This window comes from Vidua macroura, chromosome 4, assembly GCF_024509145.1.
Source record: "Vidua macroura isolate BioBank_ID:100142 chromosome 4, ASM2450914v1, whole genome shotgun sequence".
NCBI lineage: Eukaryota > Metazoa > Chordata > Aves > Passeriformes > Viduidae > Vidua > Vidua macroura.
This window is the reverse complement of record NC_071574.1, coordinates 18,888,257-18,913,782: the sequence shown is the minus strand read 5'-3', so window position 1 is coordinate 18,913,782 and position 25,526 is coordinate 18,888,257. Positions and strand designations below refer to the sequence as shown.

Here is a 25,526-nt window from a genome sequence, read left to right as displayed (position 1 = left end):
CCTAAAAATATTAATGTTCAACTGAATTATCTCTCGCGGTTTTTGGCTGGCATACTTAAAAAGTGCATTGTAACCAAATTTCTCTCTCCCTCTGTCAGCTTGTCACCCAGAAATTCTGTAATGCCAATGCAAGTTTGTAGTAGCAATGATATAATAAACTTTAATTGTGTAAAGGATATATACAAATTCAGGCAAAGTCCTTTACTACATTTCTTGAGCAACTGTTTGATGTCACTCTTCAACAGGCTGAGAGAGGTGGGGCTGTTCATCCTGGAGACGGCTCCAGGGAAACCACCTAGCAATCTTCCAGTACCTAAAGGGGGCTTCTAGAGACTTGAAGAGGAACTTTTTACAATGGCATATAGGGATAGGAAAATGGAGAATTGCTTTAGGATGAAGATTATTAGATTTAGATTAGATATTAGGAAAAAATTCTTTTGTGTGAAAATGCTGAGGCACTGGCACAGTTTGCTCAGAAAAGCTGTGACTACCCCATGCCTGGATAAGTCTTATACATAAGAGCATACACCTACTAAGATTAGTACTATAATGATAAAGAAACTCAAATTAATTATCAGTTAAAATTAGAAATTCTTTTTTCCAATATCTGTCATACCTTAAAGGAGGATTTTACAAACAAAAACCAAACCAAACAAACAAAAAAACCCACCTCTGCATTGTAAAATGCAGTGTAAAAATATTATTGTAAAAATCAAAATGGTCAAATACTAAACGCTTTCATCAGTTAGAGATTAAAGAGAATAAAATGGCCAGTTTGATAAAGGTGGAAACAAAATCACCAACTGGAAACTTTAGAAAGCTGCTCCAGAGTTCATCTCTCTGCAAAACTAGGATATCATTAAAGCTGGTACAGACCAGCTGCCCTCACAGAAGCAAATGATGGCCCTGATCCTGCAAATAGCTTGCGAGTCCTTCCAGGACTAGAGTGGATAAATTGAAATAACTTACTTTTTCTCTGGCTTGTGACTGCAGGATCATCTATATTCTGCACAGAAGACAATCCATTGCAGGCAGGCAAACAAATTAGATACTCTTGGGCTTTGCAAACTGAGGCTGTTATTTATCAGTAACAACTGCAGTAATTATGCTGCAAATGGCCAGCTGTTTAAATTACTCAGGTATTTGTGTTCCAGGCAGACTACTGGGAAATCTGGGCACATGGAGTTTTAAGGAAGAAAGTCCATAGTTCAATAATTGAGTTTGATCTTATTAAATAGAGAGAAATCCTTGGGAAGGAAACAAACACATGCAGATTGAGGGGGAACCAAGCCCATGAACTGTTTACAACAAGTGGGCACATCCTATGTACTCCTCTGTGAAGCAACAACTTGACTAATTGATTTAACTGCTGATCTTCGTTCTGCCTCCCATCCCTGTTTGCTCCCCTCTGTGCCCAGCACATCTGCCTTAACTCAGAGCTGCTCCTTGATGTGTTCTGGCTTCCTGGCCTAAATTTAAGTTATACCATTTTGTTCCACATTTCCTTGTCACAATGCATTCAGGATTTACCGTCCTGCTACTGCTCCCAAAAAGATGCTGTCAGATTTTGTGCAGAAGAAATCTGCACACAAGTTATTGAAACCACATCTCAGATCTGCCCCAAGAGCAGCCTTTTGGGAAGGGATTCTAGGACAAACTTCTAGGAAGTGATTCAAAAGGATTTCAATGCATGCTTGTTGAGTAGCTACTTCAGAAACTTCAACAAAAGCCACTGGATACAGAAATTAGGTTAGTAACTTATGCTACAGGACACATTAACTATCTTAGCAGTGCACACATTCCTCCAAAGAGTGAAGGCGGGGGATTCCCAGCACACAACAGGTGATAATGGAAACGTGCTGCATTTTCCCTTGGGTTTAAGGGCTGGTGGATTTTTTAGGATCAGTGTAGCTTGATGATTATACTTGGTATGTTATCATCAAAATACCATGGAGATTTCAAAGGCTTCCTGTGCTAGTCCATTTGACAGTGTTGGCAGTCTGCAATGTTGCGGTCGTTAAATGAACTACATTACATTTACTATATAGCTCAGGGAAATAGGAAAACAAACTGACTTACAAAAAGAGAGACACAGAGAGGTTTTTTCTCAAATGGCAACCTGATAGGATATCAGTTAAGGATGGAGCCTTAAATAAATAGTTAAGGATTCCAAATAAGATGTGATGACTTCCTTACTGCATTAACAATTTCCATTTTCTTAAGACAATGCTGTGATGTTCCCCAAGAAGTTCTTGGATATAGAAGTGCTAAGCCTTTGCTCTTACTATTACTAGTCAGTTTTCTTAGACAAAAGCTTCAGGGAAAACTATTTTCCACTGCTGGTACCCACACTTTACTCAAAGGGTTAGTGATCATGTATTTGTTGCCAACTCTCTGTCAATTTACTTTCCAACTAATTTAATACATCTTGACTCTGAGGTGTTTTTTATTTTCTCCCCTGCTGATATCAGAATGTCAGAGATCAAAAGCTCATTCCCATCTTCCAGCTTGTGCTACATTCAAGTAAATTACCAGATATATTACAGAAAATTTACAGCATTCATCCAAACACCGTCATAAGCAACCCAACAAAGCTCTGAACACTGCAGAGTCGGGGGCACTGACAAGCCAGGGCTGGAAAGCCAAGCTAACTAACCATGAAAATGTGTCTCCTGTACCTAGCAGGCACTTACAGATGTGTGGGCTGGAAAGAAAAACCAAAATCCTATGGGTCAAGGGGGAGGAGGCCTGGGGGATGGAAGGCAGTGTTAAGGGAATAAAAGGGGAAAAAACGATACAGAGGTTTTCTTTTAGCTTGGTTTAATAAAGCTAGTAAAGAAATTTGTAAAGCTTTGGCAGGTCTACATGGTTTTTAACCTGTTCTTGCCCGCATGTGTGAAGAAGGCCTTTCAGAATGCTCAAAAGAAAATAATGAGCAAATGTCTAGTAAAGATTAGGTCAAGCATTTCTGGCTCACCTCTCTAACCCTTTCAGCACAAGCTAATCCTCCTTTGGCACTGAAATAAAGAAATACAAACAGAAATCTTTTCTGCATTGGCTGCCTGCCTAAACTATAGTGTCTGTAAACTTTCATTGAAAACCCTGTTGGAGTGAAAATTAATTCACTGAAGACAATTCATTGCTCCAACAAGCGACTCTCTCATAACAAGACATACCTGACAGCTCAGCTTGATGACCTATGTCAGAGGAAAAGACACATGTATATATAATACATGGAAACACACACAGAAAATGGGGCACTGGGGTCCTGACTTGCAGTTTGCAAGAATACTTCAAAGTACGAGACCCATGATAAGGGTGATATTCTCCAGGGAAAACGTTACAGGACAGAATTTATTTCAATTCCATCTTAAGTGCTCTCTAGTGCACACCAAAACCACCCCTCTCTCCAGGATTGTAGCACAACTATGTCCATGGCTCTAGGTAATTAGCTCTGATATCTTGAAAACAGTGAGAGAAATTAGCTGTGTGAAGGGATTAAAAGCCAGCACCGTGGGTAGGATCAGACTCTGGATCCCAGGATATTCTGAAGAGAGCATCATCGCCACTTAAACAACAGTTAGCAAGAAATACCTAAAAACTCTGACACAAAGAAAGAAACTTTAATGCAGAATGTAGATGCTGCCTGTTATGACCATCAGAAAACAAATCAGGGTGAAAGCACTAACTGAAAAAATATCAATACCTTTTTATTCTAATTTAAAACATTACAGAAATGAACAGGTTGCTGGTTTAAGATTGCTGTCATATTAAGTCATCTGGAAGACTATTCAAGATATCTAGGCTTCCCTGCCCCCCAGCTTGAATGCAATTGGTATCTCAAAACAATTTCAGAAATACTTTTGAATAAACCAAAACTAGCTAACAAGAAGGAAATGAAATGCTGGAAAGTCACCATGGCAAACCCAAAAGGACTGAAGCAAAAAAATCCCAGCTGGCAAAACACCAAATGCAATTTCTGACCATTTCCCAATAATTTCCATGCCATACATCTTCAAGCTATTCAACTGTACTACCTATCAGATGAAATGTCTGGATGGGTGGGAAGTGAATAGTGTCAGAGGAGTTCTTTTTTAGGGGCTGAACTATTCAGTGCACTTAAAGGAGAAAAAAAAAAAAGTAGGACAAAAATAGAGTAAACCATAAAGGGTGATGGATAATTTATTACAAGGAGTTTCTCCTGCTTTTCTGGGAGGGCTGCAGTGTCAAGCGCCCAGGATGAGAGAAACAACTCAAGACATAGATCTTGACTGTTACTGGGATTACAAAGACAACAGCTTCCACAGAGTGAAAACTGTCAGATTACAGTAGGCAAGCAAGGGATAACCAAAGGTATTTAAATCAGATGGTGAAAAACTTGTTTTTCCTTTCATCCTTCTTACTCTTCCCCTCTTTTACTACCATAACTGGGTTAACATCAGTTACCATCTCACTCTTTCCCATTGTGCACTACAGTGGCCATACGGCAGGCACACCTGCCAATTGCACTGAAACTGAAATGGTGACCAGCAGACAGATACTTTCCATTAAGTTTATATGTTTTTTTCCCCCAGTCCTTTTCCCAATAAACAGCAATTGAGTTCATATTGCTTGTGTAAATCTGAAATATCCAGCACCAGGTTATAAATAATGACTGTTGCACTTCCTGGGCCAAATTTTTCAAGGGCTCAGCTCCTGTTCAGAGCTGTTAGGTGAACCAGTCCATCTTTAAAGGGTCTGGTGAAATTAAGCCTCACTGCTATTCCCCAAGAAAGCTACTTTCGAAACTTACATGCCACCTTCTCTTCAGTTGTCAAAACAGAACTCAAACCAATGCTACAATTCTTCATCTAGAGTGGAGGTTATACAAACTGTAATTGCCAAATCCCTCAAAACACTGGAGAGTCACATGTTTTGTCACTATAAGCACACAGCAAAAAAAAAAAAAGTTAGGTTTAGTTAAGTTATTCATCTATCAGCCTCATTTAAGAAAGAACAACATCAAAAAACCCTTAGAGATACTTCCTGAACACACAGTAAAATTATGTGTGGGTCCATTCCACAGCTAATTGCATCTTTAACTACTCCTGTGTTTTCCTAAATCTGCTGAGTCTGTCCATAAACAGGGGACTTATACCAGGTGTATTATGCAATAGAAAAGAGTTAAAATTAATCTTAAAAGCATTAAGAAAATATGGTAAGAGCAGTGGTGAGAGCAGCCTGACCACAAAGAGCCAGACAACTCAGGCTACAAAATCCACCTGAGATTCTGCCCTCTGTAAAGCAGGAAGTTATTTGAACTCATGTTGATGCTGCCTGGCCTGTTTTCTTTCATCTGTCTACTCCCTTGATATTTCTTATTCTTTTAAATCCACATACAGTCCTTCTACATTTCCCAGGTCAGGTATTTCAAAGCCTCCTCCCCGAGCATGCCACATGCCAGAGCTGAGGCCATGTGCTTCGGCAGTGAACACTGATGCAATGAGAAAGGTTATTTTACCCACGGCTCCTTGAGCATGTGAGGGAGCTTACTTTTACTGGGAATGCTCTGTTGTCACCTTGGCTGCAATCCTACATTAACATGACATGGGAGACAGTGATAAGCTACAGCTCCCACTTTAGCTTTTCTTCACAGAATTAGGAGCTCCACATCTTGATAAAATTACACAGAATATGTTGCTCGAAAATGAAAGTGATTTTCCAGCCTTTGATTGCTGAAAACATGCTTGATAAATTGAATGGGAAGGCATAAAAAAACAATGGGGATGTAGCTGAGAACAAGAGATGTTAACAATGAAGCTCTTATGTGAGGAGGATTCAGGTCATCAATTTTCCTTCAGTATGAATCAAATACTGTTAGCAATGTGGACTCAGCTCCACGATAAGACGCACAGACACGCTTGAGAAAATTAATGCTTTGCCCCTCGTTGCAGAATTTACAGCATTTAATCGACCAAATGGAAAGGCAGAGGCTCTTATCAACTGGAAAGCAGGAGGCGTGACAGGAGAGCAGGCTGCAATATTGAATGCACAGTGAAGTCATAGGGTTACTTGCGAAGCCACTCCAGTGTCTCAGTGGTGCTGAGGTTCTCGGAGTTAATTAAATTACATCTCCCTCGTGGGCACAATCTAATTTGGGATGTGATAGAAGTAAGGGAAGGCCTCCATTTTCTTCCATGCCCCAGAGGACACAGAGTATCACTGAGTTAGATGCCTCAGATCCACATCAAGGTTTGCATCCTTACGAGTGAACGCTCCTGCCTTCACCCACAAGATTTCCTCCTCTTCTTACTCAGATCACCCCTCCAAGCTCCTTTCTAAAATACTTTCCTAGAAATCTCTCTCAGTCATGCTGTGGCCTTCCATCCTTGCTATCCTCCCCTTTTATAGTGACCAAACCTGTCTGCTTCCAAGTCGTGTTTGCTACATGCCTTGGCTCTCTCATTGCTCTCTAAATTCAGTTTGCTAGTAAACAACACATAGCAGGTAGCACCTGCAGCAATTCCCTCACCTCCCAGAAAAGCTTCCAAAACAACAAAACCAAACCATGCATCAGTGTACAAGATGATCTAGTTGTTCATCAGGCTTTCATTCTCCTTTCTTCTCTCTCAAAGGTGCTTACAGTATCTTTTTTGAGTCAAAATTTCTCCAAGAGGCAAAAGGACTTGTCAGACCAAAGAACTATGTAACACAGATGCAAGCCTTTATGTGCAGAATAATCACAATTAATTAAAATTAAGTTTCTGCTAATATAGACATTGTCCTTCTTCCCCATTACCTTCTAAATGGTGGTAAAAAGTATACCATGTGAACTTTACAGATTATCCAGTATGTTTCTTTGGCATCTATTGATGTAACCATGCGTTTTAATACACAAGGATGTCACAAACATCCAATTTTCTAGTATTTCTTCAGAAACAGAATTTTATTTACTGTTCACAAGTAACCTCTCCCATATAAATTAATGCTAAAATAAATCTATAGCACCCATTTCCACATCAAGCAGCATCTAAGCAGAAAATAGAGCAGAAAAAGAAGCTATTGGCAGTAACAGTTTCAAGCAGCTATCCAGGGGACTTCTCCCTACTCACAACACTGATCTAAACACTGATTTGGCACACAAAAAGCATCCTCGGTAATCTGAACAGAACCTGCTGGTACTTTTTTTTTTAAATTATGTTCATTGAGTCACAGTGTCTTTTGACTTCTGGAGAGCCAGGAGGCAAATTTATTCCTCTAGTATCTATGGTGTCAGTCCTCCCAACACGTTCTTCCCAGAATTTCTGCACCAACAAGCATTTCAATCTTTCTATTGATCCACAACACACATTAAAATGGCCTGCAGAGGAGGAATTGCCCTGTCCTTACTTTATTCAATACCTGCCATATCATAAGGGCAAAAGCCTTGTGTCTGGAAATGATAGAGAAAAGGGACCAGTTACAACTTCACACACAATACAGCAGATTCCTGTCACACCCAGCTTTCCTGTCCAGTTTGATCTCACTAACCCTCCATCCATGAGGATGCCTAAACTCTCCTGCTGCCTTGATGAAGCCACTGGGCCCAGACAAGGATCTCCAGTGCAAGGGGGAGGATCTCCCTTGCCCTGTGCTACTCGTGAGCGGCTGCTGTCAACGCCACTGATGCCACACTTTGTGATCACTTAGTACAAAGTTGTCATCTCTGGCTTGGTAAAGATCCATGGTTCTCCCAAATAAACTCACTGATTTGTGGAAAAAGAGCACTGGGGGAAAAATCTCTGGAAACAGTCTCTGCATTTCAAGATTAGAAATCCAGTCTTCCCTTGAGCCCTGTGGGAATTGCCCACAGGGCTGTGATCTAAAGGTGGCATTTATCTCCTGACAAGCTGAAAGAAGAGCTTTAATCGAAGAATAACATAATCAGGAAAACAATGATTAAAGAATAATTCTCGTGCTGTATTTGCACGTCAACTAACCCCCTAAAGCAAGGTATAGATCCAGACACATGACGAGATAATCAACTTTTTAATCATAGGATCAACTTTTTGAATGGCATTGCTTCTTGTTTCAGAAAACAGAATCTACTGCACACCTCAACTGAGAGAAAACTTGTTTTCTTCAGTTTTTTTCTGAGAAAGCACACCAGAAAAAATTGTAGGAACATACAAAATGCCAGAGGCTTTGACTATACAACTTTGCTCCTGCTGCCCTGCTGAAATTCTCATTTGTTCTGTCACCCAGTGCAGGCAACTGAGGTACACAAGTACATAACCCTTACTTGCAACTTAATTATTGACGTGAGTAGGTCTCTAGTTTTCATTTTAGGGCAACAAAGAATGAGAATTATTCAATGACCCACACCTTGTATGTTTCTGGGTGGAACTGGGATGAGGAGTGGAGAGTGTGGAAAGCTGTCCTCCCTCCTCTGTTGAATTTCCAAATGGTTTGTTGTCATGGGAAAGGGAATCAAAGCTTTCGGCCATGCCACCATCCCCCAGAACTGCTGCCTTTGTGCCTCCCAAACTTCAAACTAGTTCTACTTCACCGTGCAAGACAGCAACTTCAGAGGCAATTTTGGGAGTCTATACAAAAAAATAGAAAAGAAAGAGGCTCAATTTTGAGTTCCCTGTAAGTCCCACAAAACACCTGTGAGCAAACTGCACATTGTATGATTTTCAAGACCAAGGTGACAAATTCCTGACCATATTACTGGGGCTGTCATAGAGGCAATTAACCAGTCATCCAGAGATAGAGATTATCAGAGAATCCTGCTGTCAGCAGCAATCAAAGGCATCAAATACATCTGCAACAAACAGGAGCAGCAGAAGCAGAAAGATCAGTGACATCAATTGACTCCAAAGAACCTACAGGAAAAGCAAATGCCATGGACAGGGAGGAGGAGATCTCTTTCTACACATAAGAGATATATAAACCTTAAAAACCCCAGGTGGTGTTCACACTGAGAAAAGCAAATGCACAGAGCTGGCAAGGCTGCTGGTTAGAAGAAAAGAAACCTCTACTATTTTCCCCAAGGGTGCCCAAAAGCTCTAAGACATTATAAGGATGCCAAAAACAAACAAACAAACAAACAAAAAAAAAATTTAAAAAGTGAGGAAAACATGCATAATTTTATATATGGTGAAACAGGACAGAAGTAATCAGAGGAAAGGAGGCAAGAATTTCCTCTGAAGGCAAGTTTTACTATAACTGCCTGCTTCAGGACTACTGAATCCTAAGCACTCCTTCAGCCTAATTTCCATAAAATAAGTATGGCCTGCTGAACACTCAATTTTGAAAAAGAAAGGTCTTGACAAAAGTTAAAATGTATAGTAATAGCATATATTTGCATATAACATAAGTGGAAAAGTCATGAGCAAATAGAAAATGAGTACCTATGTGACCTCGTCTAACAAATCCAGAAGAAATAATTCCTCCCATCTTCTTATAAATCCTTGGTCAGCAGTGTTGCTGTACACATCAATAAAGCATTATACCATCCTAACCAGAGGATCAGTTCTATCCCAGCCAACCATCTGAAAGCTTTTCAGGGGGGGAAGGGACAGCCTTTGCCCCTATCCTTATGTCCACACACACTCACACCCCAATTATAACACAATTAAGTACTTCTTTGTAGATGTTCCAATTCACAGCTAAAGTTCCTGCAGCTTAGAGTAGAAAGCCTTCCCACACCTACAGCTTTGGCCTTCTTACAGGTATGAGTAATAAAACACAATCTGAGAAACAGCCATTCAGGATAAATTCTCCCTTGGAAAAGATGAAAATTTCATTCTCACCCCAGAGACAAACTGAAGTAGTCAGCAGTATTCATGTATTTTTGCTAGCAACTCAATTAAGCACGCAGTAAGGATTGCAGGGTAAAATGTAGCATGTATTTGCATGCATGTAAAAATGCAGACTCAAAGAGTCTTAAAATGCCCTTATAAATACAGCAAAAATAGATCAATAAAATATTTTTAATGACTGTTTATGTTTGTATAACAACTCATTATTTCAATTCTCCGCATCAGGGATTTCTTGTTTCTTTCCTCTACCCCTTAAATAAATCTAAATAAATTATACATTTAAAAACAGGCTATGCATCTATAACAACAGAAACAAATTTCATTTAACATCCAGCTGTCAAAGCCAGCCCTTCTGTCACTCTTTATTCAAGTCTGTTCTACATAATTCATGTCATCTTAATTATTTCCTTCTCTTTCTGGGTAGGATGGCACTTAAGGACGAGCCACTTACAGCACAGTCATTTCCTTTTGAGATGATACAACTGCGTGCCATGATCACTCACAAAAAAAACCCTACACTGATATTTTAAGGTCTCCAGGTGGAGAGTGATGTATATGCAGATGCTGTCATGATGGGACCTCACCTAATCTGCATACTACAGCAATAAAAATAGCAGTTTATATGCATAATACTGAGTTTTAACACAGACATACTGTGCTATTAATAGCCTCCCTCTTTGCTTCTTTAACTCCTGTATGAACAGATTATGACAGAGTTCATGGGAAGCAGAAGACAGAAGATGAGAACATTAGCTCAAACCAGACTGGTATCTTTTTTCTCTCTTTTTTTTTTTTTTTTTTTTTGTCCCATTAAATCCCCAAAATTAAAAATTATTAAGTCTCAGCCAAGTTCCTTTTTTTCCTCCACCACTCTGTGCCAATAATCAATTAGCAGGATTTACAAACAGACCTTTAATCAGAAGTACACTAAAATATGTCTAAAGCAGTACAGGCATCACTCTAGAAATATCCTATCCCATTTGCACAGGATAAATAATTAAATTGTTTTAAGCAGTCTAATCTGTTAATGCCTGAGAGGCCTTAATTTTGGCTACTAAATTTCAAGAAGCTACTTTTGTCAATTCAATATAGTTAATAGCCATAAACCAACTTCCTCACTCTACATGACTAATGAATTTACTACATGATGGAGAAAGCCAATTCCTTGAATTAAGGTTTCACTGTATAATGCTCCTCATCCTTCCTACAGCCCAGCACATTTCTCTGCCCTTTCTGTGGCCTCCTGAAAGCTGCAGCAAGGGACTTGCAAAAGTGATAGCCTGGATCCTGCTAACATTTGCTTGCAAAGATGACCACCGTGATTCAGGAAATGTTCTCAGGTTAACTGAGCTACTAAATCTCAACAGCGCTTTGCATCACCCCAGACCTTCCAGAATCAGGTTCTCCATGCTCCAAAAACACTGTTAGAAACATCATTGATCACACCCAGGCTCCAAACAAATCTGAGGTTGCTTCCAGTGCATGCAGTCCTGTACTTTTCACCCTGCTCTGCTGCTCACATTGCCTTGCACACCATCTCAGGTTACTCAGAGCCTCAGCAAAGCATGATCATTATTTACTCAAAACTGAGCTGAAATGGCAGCAAAAGTCTCCACTCAGGGCTGTTGCTATCTCAGAGCACAGCTCAAGGCCAGGAATACAAACACAGATTGATCTGCTAGCACTGGCAGAGCCACATGCACAGACCAACAAACATCAGGGGATTCACCTCATTAGGAGCTGGGAAGATTGAAGGGGCTGGACACAGTCACAGAACAAAGTCCCTGTAAAATATTAACTTAATTCCATACCAGCTGACTGTGCAACATCAAAGAAATCCCAGCTATATGATGCTCCCCAGCAAAATACAGATTGCCTCTTCAGTGCCAAAAGAGGACAAGCAAAAGAGTATTTTACCTACCCACCTGCTTCCCCACATAATGCTGGCAGTAGGAAGACACTGCAAATAGTAATTGCCCTCCCTGGGGGTGCTGTCCCCATGGGAGGCACTTGCTGGTGCAGCCACACAAAGGCTGTCTGGAGCACAGCAGATCCTGAGCACTTCCAAATCAGGGCATTCCAACTTCACTTTAGGGCAGTACAGGACCTACACCTCCACACAGCCTAATAATAGTCCCTGTAACCATATTTTTAAAAAAGGACATAAGGATTACTTAGAAATAATCAACAGTAGCACAGGTTTCACAGAGAAAACACAGTGATCACCTGGGAGCAAAAGGATGCTGAGAAGTGCCTAAGAGGAAAGAAAAAGTCCAGCAGAAAGTAAAGCCAGGAGAAAATGTAACAGCTACTTCTGATGCTGAATAATGAGATGATAATCAGATGATAATCAAATGAAAAGTTTGGGTGAGAAGGAAAAACGTAAGCAGTTGGAAGTCAAAAGCTAAATTCTTGGGCACGTTATGAAGCCAGCTCCCTTGATCCCATTTGCCTGCTATGGTCTTACATACAGTGGGCAGAAGTGGGATGTACAGTCACAGTGCGAGTTCATTGATCAGCAGTCATAAAAGTTTGGAGGTGCTAAGCTGGAAGTCATGACACATGTGTGGGACATTAAGACTGCAATTTTTTAGCATTATATGTGACATAGAAGCATGGGCTTAACAGATTTCCAGGGCAGCACAACTTTCTTGCTTTCTTTGCATTTTTGAAGAAACCGAAATGACTAACATCTACATCATAATACAATTTGGATTTGCTGGTCTGCTGCAATACCTTTGGGGTCTTGTGGATGTTGCTCCTGGTATCAGCTCTGAAGAGACTGTGTGTTGCTTCTGCTTCCTTCTTGATAGTAAATCAGCTCTGTTCTTTGTGCAAGTGCAAGGCAAGAATTGTGCTGTTTTCTCTTTAAAAAAGTCTGTCATTTGCTATTTTTCTGTGCACATGTTGCTGTACTTTCTCATATGCACATCGTCCTCTACATATATGCAGTCACTCTAGATGTATATACAAACATGCCAAATGTTGCACATTAAAGAAATGCATATACTTAAAACAGCATACTGTGTCCTGTCTATTTTGCCAATAGCCATCTGGGAGAGGGAAGGAAGCATAGAGAAATACTTCATGTAACCAAACTAGACTTTGTACACTTCTCCAGAAAGAAAACCTTCCGGCTACACTTTCTTTTGCAAGTTAACCATTACTGCAATAGCTTTACCCAGATAAAGACAACAAAGCTGTGCCATACGGCAACCAACTCCAGCAGGCCACCACCTTTATTTTCAGTGTATTTTTAAATAACACAGAAGACAGGACAGGCATGTTTTCATAACCTTTACAAAAGACATACCCCTGTAAATGTCAGTATCTCAATTTTTTTTATTTTCCTATGTGGTCAACATATTTTTGTACGATTTTGCTCTAGTTAAGCCCTCCCATGGACCACCAACGACTGATGATGGCTCCTTTCACAGCACAGGGATTTCAAAATTACCCAGTGTTTACTTCAGGGCCTCATACTCACAGCTAAAGCCCTTCAGCCATTCCTGTAGCCAATGCTAAACACAACTTTAAATTAGCACCACAGGCACTGCAGCTTTGTTTCTCTTCTTGCTGAGCAACACTGGACTGTGACCAATCTGTCCTACAGATTTCCTCCTTCCTGTAAGGCCCCTAATAAAATTTGTGATTTTCAAAAAGTGGTATGCTCTTGATTCCACATTCCTCTTTCACAGCTGCATTATTCCTGCTGAAACAGTGGAATGAAATTATGCATGGAAACTCTGCTGAGAGTTTTCCTCTTCATGGAAGAATTAAAAATGCTCAACATGCTCAGAATTCAAATCAGAACCAGAAGGGCCCCTATTCCATATACATGTTATCAATATGGTGCACATTTCGAAATCACACATATTTGCCGTACTTGAGGGTGTCCCCCTGGGAGGAAGGGGATTAATATGTAACCTTGGGTTAAAAGAGGTTACACAATCAGGACTTCCCATACCAACACTGAGGAAAGTAAATTCATGGTGGAGATACTCTGCTGCTGAAATGCAAGCAAATACTGGAAGAAACTAACATGATTAAAATACATGAATTAATTATTTTATGCAGAAGAGCCCCAAAACACAGATTTGGCAGGTATACTCTTCAAACTCACTTATTTATTCATTAATTCTAGTGGCCCTGCTGTATTTTGTGAATTATTCTCCATAATTCAAGCAGACGTATAAGAGTTCCCACATATTTTAATACACATTCTGGAGCCTCAAAAAAAAAAATAATTTGAACTATGTATCCAGTTCTGTGTGTGCATATTTGTGTACATCTCCAAAGATGACAGCTGAAAAGGGGAATATTGGGTTTTAATCTCTTAATTATGCTTTTTTCCCCCTCCCCTCTTAGTGCATTAATTTGGCAGTAAAGATTTCTGCTCTCAGCGAAGTCTGAGACAACAAAGCCTCTCGGAACCCTGATTTTTGGCACCACCACACTCCTACTTTATGCTTGAGGCTACTTCCCCTCTGACTGATTCTTAATTTGAATAAGCTTTCACTGAAGACTGTATCAGAACTGCAGCAAGTTAATCTTATTAAACCATATGAGTTTAGAAACTCATAGCTTGATGTTAGGCAGGCTGTTTCCAAATTGGTATACTTAAGATCCAAATTAGATCATGAGCAAAATATTAAAAGGCACTAGAGCCATTTAAGAGTGAACTTCCATTTTGAAAAGAAATTTCTGGACATTGAGACCTCAGGAGTTGTGCCAGTTCAGTGGGAGTCAGGCTCCTGGCTGCAATGGGTCCTTTTAAACCTTTAAAATTTAAGCTATGGAGAAAGGAATAAAGGAATTTATTTCATCTATTGTCAGTACAAGCACAAATACATGGGTCATTCTGAAGGATACTTTATGTATAGAAGGTTTCTACACCAAACCAAAGCTTCCTGATAAAAAACATCTTTGGGGCACACTGTGTCAGCTGTGAATCTGTTAGCTGATGCAACAAAGTGCCTTTTAAGCACTATACAACAAAATCTCCATCCTCTTTCTCTCCCTTTATTGCATAGAGTACTTTTGGATTTTAAGTGTTTACAACTTCAGTATGCCTTCAGACACTTCTGGGCATAGAAGGCTTCCCCGCCTCAGTCAATAGACACGGAGGAAGTAGTGATTACGATGCTTGGCTCACCAATCCATGTAGTTTGCAGCAAAGTAGGTGGTGGGTGAGTTGCCCTTGACTTCCAGTGATTTGGTGAGGTGAACCACTGGGTGCTTTTACTACCTGGATGCCATCCAGGCCACAAAAATGAGGAGAAAAAGAGACCTCTCTCTCTGTGCAGAGATTTCCCGGAAGGCTTCTACCTCCATGCTGACTTCAGACAGTTCTTGCCACATGCACAGCTACACAGGCACCAAAGTGTTCTCTGGACTGCAGCCCACCATGATAGACACTACCCTGCATTGTTTGGTGCCAGGCTTTAACTCCATCTAGCTACAAGTGCAGCTAATCAAACAAAATTCAAAATTGATTTTCCAGCCGACTAATCCACTGCATTGAAGGTGACCTATATTCTTTGCGTGTATGTATCATTAAGGGATTCAGGGTTTTTTTAAGGTGTCTTGGATATTAGATGCCTGTCTTCAGCTGTGAGCAACCTTGCCAACAATTAAAAAGGGTGTTGAGGTGCACTTCTGACCCTGGCAGTTTTTTTAAAGACATCTTCTTTGCTCCCTGAAATACCAATGATGACAATGACTCATCTGCATTTGTATGTGAAATTTTCCATGATCCATGGGAAAATCACTTGGGACACCAATTTGAGCACACTTCCAGTCCACCAACATCTGTGACAAGGTTATAATGCTCCACTATGTGTCACTAAGAACCTGGATGCCTGTAACAAGTACTATCCTCTTTCCAGAACTAACCTTGCTCCCTCCAACCTAATGGACACTGATATTTTACTCTACACATTTGCTAGTATCAAGGACCAGACTTTCCTTTTTCATCAGTACTAGCTGGCACCACTGTAATCATTTAAGTGGAACAATCTGTTCCAAGCAACCAAGAGAACTAAAAATTTATTAGGAGCAGAGCAGGCCTTTTGGGGGAGGATGCAATTGTATTTGTGTGGGTGTAATACCAGAGTCAAAAGGGATATTCTGTGTAATTCAAAGCCACTTGGGAAAAGGAAGAGCAGAAGCAGGCTTTACAGAGAGAAATGACATCAAACTCTCAAATTTATCACGTATGTTTTTCTCCCTCTTCTGTCCTTTTGGGTTTGCTTAAAAATGAAGGGTATTCAGGGAGAACAACAAGAACCTTCACACACTTGTAACAAAAATCCATACCAACTCCCACAAGAAGAAATATTTGAAAGCGCCAAAAAAGAAAGATCATCATGTTCTCCCTTGGAGAACAGAAAGGTTAGAAGCCATATGACAAATGGATACAAGCTAAGGAACAGAAATGGCAAAGGTAGCTTGGATGCCTCTGTCTCCACAATGAGGAAGAATGGCAAAGAAATTAAGTCCTAACACGAATTTTTGACACAGGAAGCTATTATCCTGCTGGACTTAGAGATCCTATAAGTCACCATGACCAGGGACTTAATGAGACTCAGAAAGGATTTGACCATTTATACAGACAGTAAAAATACACAATTACAATCATGGCTGAAAATCTAGAAAGGATACCAAAAATCTTGGGCACTGGGGTGAAAGGCCACCTCTAAATATGAGGGATCAAGAACAAAAAAAAGGCATGGGAGTGGCAGAAATAGTCCCTGCCTGCTATGGGATGCCACATCCTGCCTGAAGGAGGCAGGAAAGCAGGCACAGGGGCAAAACAGTGACTGCGTGGGAAAAGTCTATTCCCATTCTGGCATCTTTCCTTCTGGCCAGCTCAAAATCCTCCCTCCTTCTCTTGCATTAGTTTTATTGTTCTCTATTGTTGTCTTGCCCATAACTCAGTCTTCCATTTCTCAGAGTGTCTCTGTGATAAAGTTTTTCCCTTCCTTGTCACCCGCCCTACTCTGGGTAAAAGCATGTAATATACTGCCTGCTACCAACTGCAACTCTTGGTAACAGACTGAATGCTGAGGCCATAATTCAGTGTGGAGACTCCACTACTGCCCATAAACCACTCCCTGTCTCCCAGTTTACGATGTCAGCAGGACTCAAGCTGAATTAAGCCTTCTACTCAATATAACTGACACCAATGTATGATCTTATACATAATGCATAGAAGATGACTCTAATCAAATTCCATATCCTGCCCTTTCTTTACATCACAAATGTGGCCTGGCATTTCTTATGCACTCCACTTACTGATACATAAAATCCTTCTCCTGAATTACAATGGGCAGCAAAACCTGTTCTGGAGTCACCGCTTCCAGTAACTGTCATTCCTTCCCTCTTTTTCCCAAAGAGGTTGAAATAAACTTCAGTTTATCCCTCTAACAAAACTCACACCTAAATTTAAGGACCACATTGAACTGACCATCCAGGAACATTGCCTGCATCAGTCCTATTTTTGATGCTGGCAAGCAAATGGTTTGTGTCTAATGGACATCTTTTGCCTGTTTGCATTTGGTATCAGCAGAGTGACCACACAAAATGCACAGCCACGCTGTGGATGCCAAATTGCAAGCATGCAAAGGTGAGGGAGGTCTGCAGGGAATGCTTCCAGCCCTGCAGAGAGGCACAGAAATCCCAGGCACACATGCAGAGGGTGTGGTATAAGCCAGTGCTGGTTTTACACGTCTTGGAACAGAATATGGAGTTCAAGCTCCAAAGATTCCACAAACGATGCAGTCAAAAGTGTGCTGAATGAAAGCTTTGAAATGTCCTAGAGAATAGACAATCCCCTGTGTATAAACCCAATTTCGACCTCAGGCACAGACTAACTGAGCTCTTTTGTACATGAAGAAAGAAAGAAGCAAAAGAAAGTGATATAGACGCATTAGTTCAAAGCCATCTTACCTCACACCCCTCAGACATTATTCCTAACCAGAAAACCAACTAGAGAAGTGTGCATATATCTTTCTAATCAAAAGAAACTTTCGCTTTGTTATCTTAAGATAGTGTAAGTCCACTTAGCTGGAACAAACTTTATAGACTATCTTGCAATGCTTTGCATAGATTCAAGCCTTGTGACAAGAAGACCAAGCATCTAATGGCCAATTCCTGCGACAGCCTCACATGACTGCCACATTCAGGTGGATGGAAGATGCAAGAAGACTAAGCAAAAGCATCTTTGATGTTTATCACTTCAGCTACTTAGCTTATGGGCAGGAGGTGCCATGGGAAGCATGCAGATGCCTGGCTTTAAACTTTGCTCTTTGGGCACTTTGGATAATGCTTACATGGTACAAAACCTGTTTCAGCCAAAGTAGAGAACAGCACCCAAGAGCCTAAAGCTGCGTCTTCCCTAAGCACCCTTCTTGTGGATCCAGGACTCTGCTGCCAGCAACACATCCATTCTTCCTCAACCCTTCCTCCCACATTAACAATTGAGCTGCTGCTCTCAACAAGCCTCAAACACTCAGAAGAAAAACAGATGACAGGAGTATGTTTCACGTAGGTCTTCTCCCAGTAGCAAAAAGCTACATGTGAAAGGCTGCCAAGGGCTGGCTGGTTCCTTCCCTCTTACAGGCTCAAGGTGGCCACTTCCACACTAGTTAAGTAATGGATGCAGTAATAAACCTGGATTTTTCCTGCATGGTTTTCAGCACATCATGTATTCAGAGATTCTGAGGCCACTTCAAGATATGATTTACCCAAGAGATTAACCTGTGTCTTCCCTTTGTCAGTTAAGGCCAGGGTTGGGGGGGAACTGGAAAGAAACAAAATGAAATAGCTGGAAAAACTGAAACTTAGAGAACAGCAAAGATTAATTCCTCCAGCATGCCCACATCAAGGAGGCCTTTCCCTTTGGCCACAGGAGCTGCTTGTTGCACATTGCTTTCTTAGCTCAAGTCTGGATTTTCCCAAATGGCAATGCACTGGAGTCACATGCTAACAGCAACCAAAACCCGATAGCCACAACACAACACTGCCATCTAATTATTTATTTATTGTAAGTGTGGTGTTTTATAGCTGGCCACAGCTACCAATTGGTACCCAGGGAGGCCTAAAGCACTATTTTTGATCTACAGAGCCTTCCACAGTTTGGAAACTAATTACCTTCAAAAGTTACTGCCTCCTCTTCATCTGTTACCATGGCAGCTGCAATTACCTGAGAAGTTTGAGTTAGCAAACCCTGATTTCCTAGGGTACCAGGGCAGTTCCAAGGGGCTATCACTTTAAGAATTTACTCCAACATCATTTTCAGGAAAAGAAGAGGTAGGATAAATTAGGACTGTGTAGGCTGGGAAGTAGCAACCTATTTTAGAGTGATTCAACAGCCCAGTGCATAAAACCCCACTAGGACTTACTGTTGTTGTTTGGTAATTTTTAATTTTTTCCCTGTCTTAGTAATATAGCATGGACCCTTGTCCCAGGGTCAAGGTTCAGGTGAGATTAACAGAATTCCCTTAATTTTAAAATCTTTCCACATAGTAAGAAAATAGATAGTTTAACCAAGTGGTGAGTCTTGTTTTCTAACCTTTAAAATCAGAATCCAGGAACATGAGTTTCACTATTCTCCACTGATTTCTACTGGTTACAAAAACTGTTTAACTGAAACATTAGTATTTTTCCATATTGATGCTTTTCACGTGGAGATCTCAAAGCGCCAGACTTAGGCTTCCCAGAAAGCCTAGCTTCCCATTGCAGCATCTCAGTCCTTCAGAAATGTACTTCTCATGCCATCTGTATGGTAACAAATATAGAAAAATGAGTAGTATCTTGGCAGTCTTAGCAAAATGTGCTCAGGAGGCGGAGGAGGGTGGTGGGGGGTTCCTACCAAATAGGGCATTCAGTATCTGAGTCAGAGGTGATGACAGCATCTAAGCAGGGGGCTGTTTTCTAAGAAATACACCATTAATTTTTTAGAGCCTGACACAAATGTGCTACAGTTCAGCTGAAGCCACCCCCTTGAGTCCTGCTGATGGCCTTGTCAGTACAGAGCCTCCAGGTCTGCAGCTCTCCTGTCCTCTGCATCTTCCCACATGCACTGCAACAAGCTACTTAATATACATTACTCTAGAAGAACATCCCAAAACTAGTCTGTTCAAAACCAGCCGCCATTTTATGAATGACCAACATGAATGAATGAACTATCTGTAAAATACAGGTAATCCTGCCTCTTTATTTCCCAATGCAAGTGAAGACCACTGACATTTGAGAAGTGTCTTGAAAAATCACAGGAGATGATAACATCAATAACAGCATGTCATGAGATGCAATAATATTACAATAATAATGGCACTCATTTCAGACTCTTGCATTTTTCAGGTCATCAACCAAAAACATTAGCAAAATAGCCCTTCAGGAGATGAAAAATCTTTGCAGTGTAATGCAAGCTGCTTCATTCAATTTATTTATTCTCCCCTATGCTGTGCAAAAGTGCCTGCTACCATCCCTCCAACTACCAAGAGTAGAATTGTGAGTGCCCCTTCTCACATAAACAGATTAGGCCCTCTGATGAAACTAAAGGGAAATCTAAGAGCAGCTGACCACAGTCGTACATTCCTGCAGTCTTGCAGTTTTTCTATTTTTTTTTTCCTTTAAGTCTTGACCTGCAATCTTCATCAGTGATGTTAACACTGAAACCACAGGGACAAGCCATGCAGATCAGACTCAAACCTAAAGGAAATTAGCTCAGCTAAGTTACTGAAGGCCCAGCAGGACATTTAGTACCTCCCAGCTGTGCCTCCCTTCAGGGGAAAAGTGAGGAGATAGCTGAGCAGCTTTCAGCAGCCCTCATCTCCAAGTCAGAAGTGGTAAGAGCAGCATACAAGAGCTCTGCATGGCTCTGCTGTGGCAAAAGGCAAACGCTGCCTACTTTGCAAACTGAGCTCTCTGGTTGTTGAGAGAGATGAGAGTTCCCCAGCAAGAGCCTTCCACATCTTCTAGGGCAGAATGAATCTTGCTTTGATCTTCAGAAAAATTGCTGAGACCTGTGAACATTTCTCCCATCTCTTCTGCACTGCCTTCTGGTTTTGCCATTTTGCCTCATTATTCCATCCCTCCTTTCCCTCCTCCAGATTAAGAGTAGCAGACAATGGTTGGGTTAGACAAGGATCCAAAAAGCAAAAGGAAAGCCTTGCTCTTCTTGCCTTTAGGGCAAAAAATCAAAGTGCTCTGAGTATGTGTACCTACATGTCAGATACTTCCTACTGTTCCTACTTGGACTTTCCTCCTCCCCCCCCCCCCCCGCCCTTTTCAACATTTGAGGTTAAAGTCTATGGAAAAAAATGTTCCAAACTTCAAAGTTAAATGCAAAGGTGGTACTGACAGCACAAAGTTCTGTGAGCATACATGCAAAAACCTGATCCCCTCTTCTTTCGTCCTTTGCTTTCAACCCAGGATGCTTCCTTGGTGGGAAGCATCAACAGGAAATTCAAGAGAGCACACCAAAAGCTATTTTTTTCCCTTTTTCCTTTAAGGTGTTTTTAATATACTAAACTGTCTTAACACTATAAAAACAAAGGCAACTCTTACAGGAATTGAAGGCCACTTTTCTCTGTTGCTCACAGAGAACCCTGGCTGTTGGAATGGATGATATGTTAATTTTGTGGCACAGTCAATCAAGGGAGGCCATAGCAAAGTCTCCCATGGTACAGTGCACACAATTTACAATGGGCATGGTTAAAATTTAATTAATTGTTACAGGCTTTGCAAAGATGCTTCTCCAAAGCAAACATGCTACAAAAGACATTTTTTTCTCATCACATCTGAAAAACTTCAGTTCATAAAGCACACTTTCTGAGCTGTTACGGACAACAGCTGCTGGGATTTTTGAAGGAGGAGCTGGCAAAATTAAAAAAAAAAATAAAAAATAAAAACCTAAAACAGGCCTCAGAGATTTAATGTCCTATAAAATAGCTCCGTACAAGCTGTTTAAATGTCCTTTACTTCAAGCAATATTCCCAAGATTGTAGAGAGTTTTAGGGCAATACTTGCAGCAAGAACTCCTTGTATTCCCTCTGCTTAGGGGGCTCCACAAACACACCGTAAGATTTATGCCTTTCCCTTTCAAAATAACCTCATGTAGTCATCTGCAAAAATTAATTTATATAAGCATACAGAAGAAAGGAACATGTTAGCTCAGGCTGTTGGGATTTTGTTTTTTTTTTTTTTTTTCCAGGTTTTCTTCAGTGGGGGTGGGCTGGGGGAGCAATCACTAACATCTACCATAAATCTGCTCACTCACAGCCCCAGCTCACACACTAGCACCACCTCTGTCTCACACACACTTTCCTTCCCATCTTTCCCTCTCTCCCTCCCTACAGCCACGCCAGAATGAGTCTTGAGTTGGCCGTGCAGTGTTGCTGATTTAAATTTGCCAGTAGTGAGACAACTTCTTATAGAGCCTACAAGGGGACTGTGTATTTATGAATGCAATAATTCATCAATGCACAATAAGCACACACTGCACATACCACTTTTCTTTCCTTACACAGACACTTTCAATTACCATGCAGGTTTCACTCACGACAATCTTCAGTTCCCAGCAGCTGCTCCCCCACCCTGCTGCATTAGCAAAGACAAGCTCACTGTGTTAGAGCCTGCATTCATCTGGAAACCCACCCAAATACTGCTTGATTGTTTAATTTTGAAGGTAGAGGTTTTCAGAAGAAAATTCTATACTTAGTGCCACAAATACTAGGCTGTCACAATTTTCCTTTTAAACTATTTTTTTTTCAGAGGCTCAGCTGTAAAGTGTACTCAGAGCTGGTTTGCATCTTAAGAACGTATTTCATTTTAATAGCTTTTCATATAATAGCTTTTTCATATTTAATAGCTTTATTTTTAAATTGTTTCAACTCTCTGAATTAATGGAGACTTAAAAAAAAAATAGACTGACAAAAATGCAAAGTCGAATATTTTCTCATTTTTTACACGTCTTTTAACATCAGGCTTATATTTATTTTCAAGAAACTCAATAGTACCCAATAATAGGACTGCACATCTTCTCCCCCCTTCAGTGTCCATCCTCTTCAGCACCATTTTCTGCTGCCCAAATGGAAGAACAGAGATATTTTGCCACAGAGATGAGTCACTCTCTGCTAAGCCATTTGAGCCTGATGATACCTGGAGGTGAGTAATCACCAGAATTTTTCATTGCAGTGCCACGGGCACAGAAGACAATTGTGTGCCCTCCCTGACCCAAGGGCCAATGTTTATTGCAGACTTGCTGTAAGTAGAGACTGATCAGAAGGTTGCAGAGCTCTGCATTTGGCTCAGGAGCTGCAGCCTAGAGGACACTAATAAATTTAGATACATAAAAATATTAATACTTTATACTCTGTAATGGGCCACGAAGGGGATGACACGGCTTTATTCTGCCAATATGTAGAGGATTAAGGGTTTCTGCTTGAAGCCACTAACAACCTGAACAGAAGAATTACAGTAATTCCACTAAAACCACATGGAATCCAAGGGACTGGCTGATGGCACTTTGCTATCCTTCCCCACTTCTCTCGAAAATGTAGCTGACACAACTCTATAAACAAGAATTCAACCAGCTACCCAAGGAGGTCCAACTTAAAGAATGGTCTTAGAGGAGCCATGTGCAGCAGCGAGGACATTTGTCATGAGACTTCTCAACATATTGAGACCTAAATACTCAACATGGAGCAGTTTCTAAAGTCAAAAATAGCAGTTAGCATGTGAAACACAGCTGCATCTCATGTTGCTCACACCAGTCCATTTTAGTGCAAAGCGTTTCACAGCAAACAACAGCAAGATGCTCCATTAAAACTCTGCACTGCTTTAAGCCATGAGGTCACTGTTAGGACCCAAACACATGTTGTCATGACATCAATTAGCAACACTTAGCCTATGCCAGTGCCATTATTAATATCTTGAAATACTAATCTCTATTACTAATTAACAGTCAAATGCACTAAATAATTTTTCATGCATTAGGAATGTATTACTGAATTCAATTACATGTCAAGAGCTGTGACTTATGAATCCTTCCCTATTTGTGCCAGAAAATATCCTTAAAAATTCAGCAACATTTAAAAGGCTTTTCATAACCAAGATACCTCTATATTGGAATAAACTGTTAGGCCCTGGCTCTGCAAGCAAGACAGGAGTCTGTCTACATGTCTGACTGTATCTCAGTTACCATTTCCAAATGCAGCAGCCACACTTAACAGCTACAGTTATTATTGAGAAATTTAGCAATTCACCAATGAGAATACCAATGCTTGACTAGAAATTCAGATCTTCCCTAAAACTAAGCCTGGCAACACAGGAAGGAATGCAGATGCCTCTTTGCGTTTTGAAAACTGTAAATGTTATTCTGAACACAAAATATTGATTGTTTCAAGGAGATTACTGGCCTTCTGTTTGAACACTGCACGAGAACTAGTGAATATGTATTTTGAGAAAGATTTCACTTCTACATTCATTAAGAGCCTTTATATTGAGGTATTTCAGAGGGAAAACTGGGACACAGAGAGAATAAAATGACTGATGAGCAGTACTTACAGGAAATGTTATTTATATTGCGTGATGCTAAACCAACTCGGTTAAACCCACAGTTTAGCAATGATAGCTGTAATTCTGTGCACATACACCCCGACTAAGCACCTGCATTTTCTCACACAAACACGCACACAAACTGGTGTGTACACTCCGAATTAAAAAAATCGACAATCAGCAAACAAAGAATACTAAGTACTATACCTTTGAGTCATAATCTTATAGGCATCTGGCAGATAACAGCGGATATTCTCCATCTGAGCAGGATCAGAGTCACAGATTTTATCATCAGTCCTGCCGTAGTTGGCACTTTCGATCATGATAACATCTGTTCCTGGGCAGCGCAGCTCAATGGGGTAACTCTCACAGGACAGCTCCCTTCGGACCACAGCCATGGGCACTGGGGCACGGCTGAAAGCTGCAAGGATTAACACAGAAACACAGTCAGCAGTGGCTTTCCACACCGAGGCTAAAATTAAAAGCGGAATCACATTCAGCAGCAGGCTTTACTCATATGCTGTACTGAGATAGTTTCGGTACCAGGTCTGGTCGCTGGCTTGCTGGCTGCCCAGAGAAATCACTTCTCCACTCAGTGACTTGATTTTCTCATTTCAGAAACAAGCTATAGATTCCTTTTATATAGGGCTTTAGAAATCCCTTATTGAAACAGGCAAATAGCAACTATGGCATCATTATTATTTTGACTTACCAGGTGAAAAACTATTGGGCTTTGATATGTAAAATTACAGTCCTGCGTTGTACTTGAACAAGCAAAGAACATTTTATGACAACAAGTAATCCAAGAACTAGGAACCTACCTGCTCAGCAAGATTGCACCTGTCCTACAGCAGATGTAATAACATCTGTATTGTTCCTGGTCTTTTTCTTAGACCTTAGAAAAAGTCATTCTAATGGCTTTTGCTGTAGCCTGCAGCATGCCTGGGGATGGTCTGCAGGTTCTGGCAACCATCCCAAAGTCTGGGCCCTGTAGTGATACTTTCCATGGAAAGTCCAATTTAGGGGACACCAGATGATTGAAGTTCAGTCTTAGCTTTGCACTGGATCTGCCTATATGGTCAAATACCTAGCAAATACTTATGAAATTAAAGAGCTCTCAGAAATCTTACCTGTTTTAAAAGAAATCCAGGCTACAGTTTGCAAAAGAAAAAGAAA

At 40.7% G+C, this 25,526-nt stretch overlaps 1 protein-coding gene across 2 annotated transcripts in view; it reads right to left on the bottom strand.

Annotated features, from left to right (window-relative positions):
* Positions 1-25,526, bottom strand: part of ADGRL3 (adhesion G protein-coupled receptor L3) — a 487,040-nt gene that overhangs the window by 227,507 nt on the left and 234,007 nt on the right. For both annotated transcript variants that reach the window (XM_053975251.1, XM_053975252.1), the window contains exon 4: positions 24,558-24,771. In XM_053975251.1, the coding sequence (XP_053831226.1) occupies positions 24,558-24,771 (214 nt within the window). The remainder of the gene's footprint in view (positions 1-24,557; positions 24,772-25,526) is intronic.